Here is a 9394-nt window from a genome sequence, read left to right on the forward strand (position 1 = left end):
GGGTGGGGAGGGAAAAATGGGAAATTTGGAAGGGGGTAAAGGTAATATATAATCAATAATTTTACAAGCAAGTAAGTATCCGGCATATCATTAATATATAAATAGCTTATCATAGTATTTAAATAACATATAACATATTCAAATATTTTTCACTTAAACTTAGCTTTAACCTTAAAGGCATAACCATAAATTAATAAAAAAAACAAGTATTTCCACCTAATAGCTAAACAAACATATTAATAATATTGAAATCTCAAAGAAGAAGAATAGAAAAAAAGAACAAGAAATTTCTAACAATCAAAAATAATAACTCAAACTTCAATAAATCCTTTCACTTAACTATCTATTAATTAATACTCCATCATTAAACTTCTAACGTATCTCTAACCAATGATAAAATTTTTCCCAGGTTGTAAAGTAAATTGAATCATCTTTTTCTTTCATTTGTAATGTTAGTCTATCCATTTCCGCACAGTCTAAGATTTTTGTAATTATAATCTGGTCCGATGGTAAATTCTCATTCTTCCAAAATTGGGCAAATGCTATCCTTGCTGCAGTTAAAATATGCAATATCACCAAGTCGTTTGATTTTGATAATGCTCTCCATTATTGTTGATGGTCCCAACTAGATGGCCAAGTCGTTTGATTTTGCAGGTAACCCTCAAGCCAGGGAGTTGTTACAAGCCCTTGACACCCCCGCTAACTTTGGCCAAAGTGAGTGTATTGGGGGGTCAGGAAAGAAATAATCTCATTCTTACCGTTTGGCATGAGAGACACAACCAGTTTTGGATAGGCAATGTTAGAACACCCAACTTCTGTACCACATATTTGCTTGCATTCATCTGGAACAACGCAGGCAACTTCATCTGTAAAGGGAAGAAGAAGGGGATGAGTGATTCTCCCGTGACGCAAGTAACAACACTGCATTAACATATACATATGCACACAGATGTATATGACAAAAGATGTGTACACCATATACTATTTCTGCTGGGTGCCAACAAGTGTTTGTTTTCACCATCTAAATCAGGGCTTTTCAACCAGTGGTACGGGTACCACCTGTGGTACATTGGCAATTGGCAGGTGGTACGCGACCATCCTAGAAAAGTGGTAGCGGGGGAGGGGAATGAGCTGAACCAGTGGCAGCACCGCACAAGCCTGAGCAAGAGATGGCTGGAGCTGCAGGGCTGTCAGGGCTCAGTGGAAGTGCCAGGATCAGCGCTTCTTCAGGACTGTCAGGGCTCAGTGGAAGTGCCAGGATCAGCGCCAGGCTCCAGCTGGAGCTCAGTGCTGATCCTGGCGCTTCCGCTGAGCCCTGAAGAAGCACTGATCAGCTGGAAAGCAGCACTGATCCTGATGCTTCTGCTGAGCCCTGAAGAAGCGCCGATCAGCTGGAATGTTGCAGCATCTCCAGGGTCTTGTGATTTACATTCAGATGCTTGGCAACTGATTCATATTTATGATGGTCACAGTGTCCCAGGGTCATGTGAAGTGACCAAAACCTGCTGCAACCACCCAGCAGACGGGGGGAATAAAAACCAAACATCCTCCCACCGCTGCCAATCCTCAACAGAAATGCTCACAACAATGAAAACTTCGGACAGGAGGAAGAGCGCCGCCGGGTGGGCAGGCAGGTGTCTTGCTCGGCTGTGCCTTGGGGGGCACTTTTTTTCAGTGCCATTGTAACTTCGAACAGTCACTAAGTGAACTGTTGTAAGTCGAGGACTACCTGAACTTCATCACTTTTTTCCTTTTTTTTTTTTTTTTGGTCATCAAGTTTTTGACACCTTGCTAGGCGACTGGTGGTACTCGGATATTGCCATATCCTAAAAGTGGTACAATGGGTGAAAAGGTTGAAAAGCCCTGACTTAAATGAAGAGAGAGTGTCTCTTTAGATGAGATTTTTTTCTCTTTTTTTCTTTGCAAGTCTCTTCTACAGGCAGGTTGGGAGAGAAAAACAAGTGTTTGTAAGCAATAAGCAAACGGAGACTGAGAACATCACAAAAATCCGTACTGCCTCTAATGTAACTAGATAAGTAATTAGGTAAGTTTCCTTACTTGAAATAAAATTAATACATGTTACAGTTGATTTTGTTTTGCAGCATCTAGACCAGGGGTAGGCAACCTTGGCTCTTTTATGCCCCGTGGACTTCAACTCCCAGAATTCCTGAGCCAGCATGGCTCAGCATGGAAACCTCTCCCTTTGCCCTCAGCATGGCTGGCTCAGGAATTCTGGGAGTTGAAGTCCACGAGTCATAAAAGAGCCAAGGTTGCCTACCCCTGGTCTAGATCAATTTGGAACAAGAGGTTGTATTCACAGCTACCTGGACTCTGCCAAAGTTGGAGAAGGATTCTCCTGGTTGAGTTGGGGGCCAAAGATCTTTAAATCCACCCATTTAATTTAGCTCCCTCCAATAACATCTGAGATTGTTCTTTGGTTCACTTAGATCAGCCATTTCACATTTTCCTTCTGATATCTGCATTCCAGCCACCATCTCAGAGGTTTACCTGGATACAGGATCCGGCTAATCATGCCAGGCATAACCATGAGGAACATGGGTAGTAGTTTGAGATACCCACAAAGGATGCAGCCAGCTTTGACATGGGTCAAGTTCTTCCCAGCCAGGCACCTCTGTACTATGACCTACATGGGATGCAAATGGGAAGATTTGCTGTAAAACATTGATGCCATCTTCATTTCTGCTCTAGAGCAGGGCTTTTCAACCAGTGGTACGGACACCACCTGTGGTACATTGGCACCTGGCAGGTGGTACGCGACCATCCTAGAAAAGTGGTAGTGGGGGAGAGAAATGAGCTGAACCGGTGGCAGCACCGCACAAGCCTGAGCAAGAGATGGCTGGAGCTGCAGGGCTGTCAGGGCTCAGCGGAAGCGCCAGAATCAGCGCTTCTTCGGGACTGTCAGGGCTCAGCGGAAGTGCCAGGATGAGCGCCAGGCTCCAGCTGGAGCTCAGCGCTGATCCTGGCGCTTCTGCTGAGCCCTGAAGAAGCACCAATCAGCTGGAATGTTGCAGCATCTCCAGGGTCTTGTGATTTACATTCAGATGCTTGGCAACTGATTCATATTTATGACGGTCACAGTGTCCCAGGGTCATGTGAAGTGACCAAAACCTGCTGCAACCACCCAGCAGACTGGGGGAATAAAAACCAAACACCCCCCCACCGCTGCCAATCCTCAACAGAAATGCTCACAACAATGAAAACCTCGGACAGGAGGAAGAGCGCCGCTGGGTGGGCAGGCAGGTGTCTTGCTCGGCTGTGGCTTGGGGGGCACTTTTTTCAGTGCCATTGTAACTTCAAATAAGCGGACTGTTGTAAGTCGAGGACTATCTGTACTTTATCACTTTTTTCCTTTTTTGGGGGGGTCATCAAGTTTTTGACACCTTGCTAGGCGACTGGTGGTACTCAGATGTTGCCATATCCTAAAAGTGGTACAATGGGTGAAAAGGTTGAAAAGCCCTGGTTTAGGGAGTGTATCCTCATACTCTTCAGGTACGATTTATGGGGTTGAACAACTAGATGGTCACAAAGTACGTTCTTCAATGGGATATTTTGATTACAAAGTTGGCCTTAGCATGGGATTGCACTAGAGCAGGGCTTTTCAATCTTTTCACCCATTGTACCACTTTTAGGATATGGCAATATCCGAGTACCACCAGTTGCCTAGCAAGGTGTCAAAAAGTTGATGACTAAAAAAAAAAGGAAAAAAGTGATAAAGTACAGGTAGTCCTCGACTTACAACAGTTCACTTAGTGACTGTTCGAAGTTACAATGGCACTGAAAAAAAGTGCCCCCCAAGGCACAGCCGAGCAAGATGCCTGCCTGCCCGCCCGGCGGTGCTCTTCCTCCTGTCCGAAGTTTTCATTGTTATGAGCATTTCTGTTGAGGATTGGCAGTGGGGGTGGGGTGGGGGGTGCTTGGTTTTTATTTCCCCTGTCTGCTGGGTGGTTGCAGCAGGTTTTGGTCACTTCACTTGATCCTGGGACACTGTGACTGTCATAAATATGAATCAGTTGCCAAGCATCTGAATGTAAATCCCAAGACCCTGGAGATGCTGCAACATTCCAGCTGATCGGCACTTCTTCTGGGCTCAGCAGAAGCGCCAGGATCAACGCCAAGCTCCAGCTGGATCCTGGGGCTGATCCTGGCACTTCAACTGAGCTCATTCCCCTCCCCCGCTACCACTTTTCTAGGATGGTCGCGTACCACCTGCCAGGTGCCAATGTACCACAGGTGGTACCCGTACCACTGGTTGAAAAGCCCTGCACTAGAGGGCATATGGACAATTCTTTAAGAACGGTTGAGACGGAGATGGACACCCATGGATGCCACTACAGAGAATTCTGAATCTCACTACATTAAATAGGAACTTTCCTTTTCCACAAGGCATCTGCGGAAGAATTTTTCCATGGGTAGGATTCAATTCTGACAAATGGTATGGAAGGAAATATTTTTATTTTCCATCAGCTCTTCTGAACTGAAAACATATGGGCTATGTTTGTCTAACTTCTGGATGGAACTTGGAAGAAAAAGAAGTAAATTGGTAGTTCTTTATACTAGTTTAAAGCCCTAATTTGAGGGTATGTAGCCTCAGAATCGATAGAAAGTTGCTAAATTACAATTCCCAACATTCTTTTCCCTCAGACATGCTGGAAGTTGTAGTTTAGGTACATAGGGAGGCTCCCTTTATTTGGTACCTTCATTCTCTGATCTGATCATCCTCTTAAATGTTAACACCTATCACTTAGGTCACGAAGATTCTCAGTCATCCAGGTAAAGTTGCCTGAAAGTTGAGTCTTGGCAACTGGACTTATTGTCTTGTTGTTTTGAGATGTTTCATCAACATATTGCCACACACTTTGGGGAAAAAAACCTGAGGTTGGTGCAGGTGGAGTTGGTACATTCCAACGACTCTCTGCCAGAGGTGGGATTCAAATATGTGAACAACTGGTTCTCTGTGTGGATGCTGCTTCCGGAAGTCCATTCTGGGCCTGGGCAACAAAAAATTAGCTACCGGTTCTGCCAAAATGGTGCGAACTGGCTGAATCCCACCACCGCTCTCTGCCTAACTAACTTGCTCTGACTGATGAAGCTGCTTCGATGAGCAGTGAAAAGTCTCAAACCAACAAGAAAATCAGTCCAATTGCCATGACTCAACTTTCAGATACCTGTCACTTAAGTTCTCAGGATCAACCAAGAAAAGGGAAGCAAAGAAGTAAATTCCTATTATTCAATGATTTTTAAAGCAGCTGTGTTTTGCTTTATGGAAGAGCACCCTAACAAGGAAAGCTATCCCTCTCAACATGTTTGGCCTTACAAAACATAGGTTGAGTATATAAGTAGTCCTCAACTTATGCCTGGTCACTTAGTGACTATTCGAAGCTATGACAAACCTTCCCAGGACTACTTACAATCTGAATTTGTAGTTCTGACAGCTGCTCCCCACTCCAACCCTTATGAACATGGGATGGCTTTTTAGGTGCTTGTCTGTGTGTAGTGTCCCACAGTCACATGACTGTAATTTGCAACATGTTCTTTGTAGGAAACAGGCATTTATTTCTGGTTTCTGGCGAAAAACGCCCATTGCAGATGATAGATTCACTTAATGCCCACATTGTTTTCTTAATGCCCACAGTGATACCCTGAATAGGGACGTAAAAAAAGGGAGTGATTCACTTAATGACTGCTACAATAAAGGTTGAAAAGTCAGGAACATTCTTGTGGTGACCCATTTAATGACCAGCACGACTTATGATGATGCAGGCCACATTTCAGTTGTAAGTTGAGGACTATCTATATATAAAGTTGGAGGCTATATAGAATTCAAGGTATGAATATTTCTAAGTGTGTGTGTCTCACTATAAGTGAGAATACCTAGCTCAGGAGTCTTCAAACTTGGCCCTTTTATGACTTGTGGACTTCAACTCCCAGAATTCCTCAGCCAGCATGCCTGGCTGAGGAATTCTGGGAGTTGAAGTCCACAAATCATAAAAGGGCCAAGTTTGAAGACCCCTGACCTAGCTAAATGTATCTGAGCTTGAAAAAGCTACACAGGGTTGAATTTGGGTAGTGCTTCGATGAGGGTCCACCATGAAATTTTGTACATTAGACCAGAAAAGCAAAAATAAGTAAATCTGAAAGAAGCAAAGGCTCTGTAGTGTTGGCAAGATGGAAATAAAGCAGGGGTAGTTAACCTTGGCTCTTTTATGACTCGTGGACTTCAACTCCCAGAATTCCTGAGCCAGCATAGCTGGCTCAGGAATTCTGGGAGTTGAAGTCCACGAGTCATAAAAGAGCCAAGGTTGACTACCCCTGAAATAAAGTTAGAAGTTGACTTCAGCTTAACAAAGACTTGGCCTTAAATATATGTAATTTTTCTTCCACACAACAAACAATCAGCATGCACAATCAAAGGTTAGAATTAATTACTCCCAATTGAAAGTCGTAGGAAAACCTCAACCTTCTTAGGCATAACGGCAGGATTTACTATCATGGGTAGTTGGTGTGAGGCTTCTAGGCAAAACTGTTGCTTTGTAAGTAAGGAACTGTGAGTTTAATCCAGACTAAAGGGTTGTGATTCTTTCAGAAATTAACACACTATTTTTATTCCTATTATCCTTCCCTAGGAATCATTCTGTACCTGGTCACTGCACCAATACCAGATGGAGTTGATGGAAAGACCAAGGATGAGAGCTGGCCAGGGCAGATCACTCATGGTGGCATCTCTGATCATGTGGAAGGAGTCTTCACGGGGCAGGTAGCAGGAAGAGGAGATGTTGTAGAAGGCAGGGTTGGGTGAAAGTGTCCGCTTGGGAATAGCCTCCATATATTTGTCAAATAATCCTTGATAACCTCCGACTTCACTGAAGGCTGTATGGGAAGAGTCACAGTCACGCTGGAACTGAAGTTGCATTTTTATTCAGATGTTTGCATCCTACATTATACTTCCTGTTTCCCAGTTTGGAGATCTCTTCCTTCCCTCTGATTTTTCCCTGTGCAATGAAATTGCAAAGCAGGGTAGCAGGGGTTTTTTTTTGGTTACAATTTTTGGAAAGTTAACCTTTGTTTTAGATCAGGGGCGCCTGAAGGCAGGACAAGAAGCAACGGGTGGAAACTAATCAAGGAGAGAAGCAACCTAGAACTAAGGAGAAACTTCCTGACAGTTAGAACAATTAACCAGTGGAACACCCTGCCTCCAGAAGCGGTGAATGCTCCAACACTGGAAGTTTTTAAGAAGAGACTGGACAGCCATTTGTCTGAAATGGTGTAGGGTTTCCTGCCTGAGCAGGGGGTTGGACTAGAAGACCTCCAAGGTCCCTTCCAACTTTATTATTATTATTAAACCTGGCCCTTTTATGAACTTGTGGATTTCAACTTCCAGAATTCCTCAGCCAGCGTGCCTGGCTGAGGAATTCTGGGAATTGACGCCCACAAATCATAAAAGGGCCAAGTTTGAAGGCCCCTGTTTTATATTTATAGGCTCAGTTGAACCTGAATAATTTAACTAATGAATATGTAATTGCAAAAAAATGGCAGTGGCCAGAATGTCATTACAGGTGCAAAATCAAAAGGTTTATATAACTATGTTCATCACAAGGATTTTAGTAAATAAGGGCCAGCTGTGAAAAGTTTACTGATCCAATTTATCTCTGGTTCCAATCATGCCTCCTTTAAAAAAAATACACAAAAGATAGAATGTGGAAATGGCATTATTTTTTTTGTCCTTAAAAAATTGGTATTTTCTTTATGAGGATTCCCACCATCACTGCCCTGTAGTGACAAAAAATTCAGAGCGTCACATTTAATAAAAATGCCAGAGCATCACAAATGGCTGCTATCATGTAATGTGAACTCTCTCTATAGAGAATTAGTGAGCAAAATTATGTGGTTCTGGATCAAATGGCTAGTGCAAAAGGTAACTTTGGTTCCACTTTTTCCTTGAGTCTTTGGGATCCAACTATTATTTCACTATTTTTTGTTCTCTTGTGAGTTGGAATTTCTTCAGAAGACTTTAAAGATGGAGGCTCTTACTCTTCGTTTTTTCTTTCTGGGATTTCAGGCTGAGCTGCTTCCATTCTAATCTTTTGCCTAATCAGTGCAATATACTGTACCTCAAAGTGCTAATTATTCTAACATTCGCTTAAAAAGTTAGAATCGGATTTTTAGCCGAGCAATTTGCTTCTCCTATTGACTGTTGGGTTTTATATTATAGAGTTAGACCAGGGGTAGGCAACCTTGGCTCTTTTATGACTCGTGGACTTCAACTCCCAGAATTCCTGAGCCAGCATGGCTGAGCTTGGAAACCTCTCCCTTTCCCCTCAGCATGGCTGGCTCAGGAATTCTGGAAGTTGAAGTCCACGAGTCATAAAAGAGCCAAAGTTGCCTACCCCTGAGTTAAACATTATAAATTGGGATGGACCAGGACTTCAGTTTGGCCTATACAAGTAGTTCTCGAGGTATGATGATAATTGAACCTGCAATTATGTTCGCAAGTCATGGCGGTCCTAAAACAGGTGACCACGAGACTCAAATGGGTTTGAACACAGCGGTTGTAAAGTGTGACTGTTAAGTGAATGCTGCAGTCATTAAGCAAACCCATTACTTGCTATGGGATGGTTTTGCCAAGAACCAGAAGTAAATCCTGGTTCCCGGTAAAAATGTTGTAAATCGCAGTCACGTGACCATGGAGTGCTGCATACAGCCCTAAATGCAGTCATGTGATTGCAAGGGGAGGGCGCCTGGATGTTGGAACTTTGAAGCTGGGTTGGTTTTTCAGAGTCCCTTTTAACTTTGAATAATAATATAACAGAGTTGGAAGGGACATTAGAATCTTCTAGTCCAGGGCTTTTCAACCTTTTCACCCATTGTACCACTTTTAGGATATGGCAATATCCGAGCACCACCAGTCGCCTAGCAAGGAGTCAAAAACTTGATGACCAAAAAAAAAAAAGTGATAAAGTACAGATAGTCCTCGACTTACAACAGTTCGCTTAGTGACTGTTCGAAGTTACAATGGCACTGAAAAAAGTGCCCCCCAAGCCACAGCTGAGCAAGACACCTGCCTGCCCACCTGGCGACACTCTTCCTCCTGTCCGAGGTTTTCATTGTTGTGAGCATTTCTGTTGAGGATTGGCAGCGGGGGTGGGGTGGGGGGGGTGTTTGGTTTTTATTCCCCCTGTCTGCTGGGTGGTTGCAGCAGGTTTTGGTCACTTCACATGACCCTGGGACACTGACCGTCATAAATATGAATCAGTTGCCAAGCATCTGAATGTAAATCACAAGACCCTGGAGATGCTGCAACATCCCAGCTGATCGGCGCTTCTTCTGGGCTCAGCAGAAGCACCAGGATCAGTGCTGTGCTCCAGCTGGAGCCTGG

At 43.7% G+C, this 9394-nt stretch overlaps 1 protein-coding gene across 1 annotated transcript in view; it reads right to left on the minus strand.

Annotated features, from left to right (window-relative positions):
- LOC107299231 (sodium/glucose cotransporter 2-like) overlaps positions 1-6931 on the minus strand; it is a 14594-nt gene extending 7663 nt beyond the window's left edge. Inside the window, exons 1-3 of the mRNA XM_015828596.1 lie at positions 6659-6931; positions 2509-2644; positions 759-866 (exon numbers count right to left, since the gene is read on the minus strand). Of these exons, the coding sequence (XP_015684082.1) occupies positions 759-866; positions 2509-2644; positions 6659-6931 (517 nt within the window). The remainder of the gene's footprint in view (positions 1-758; positions 867-2508; positions 2645-6658) is intronic.
- Between the last annotated feature and the right edge of the window lie 2463 nt (positions 6932-9394).

Source organism: Protobothrops mucrosquamatus, unplaced genomic scaffold, assembly GCF_001527695.2.
Source record: "Protobothrops mucrosquamatus isolate PMUCROS unplaced genomic scaffold, P.Mucros_1.0 scaffold4697, whole genome shotgun sequence".
In the NCBI taxonomy this organism is placed as follows: Eukaryota; Metazoa; Chordata; class Lepidosauria; order Squamata; family Viperidae; genus Protobothrops; species Protobothrops mucrosquamatus.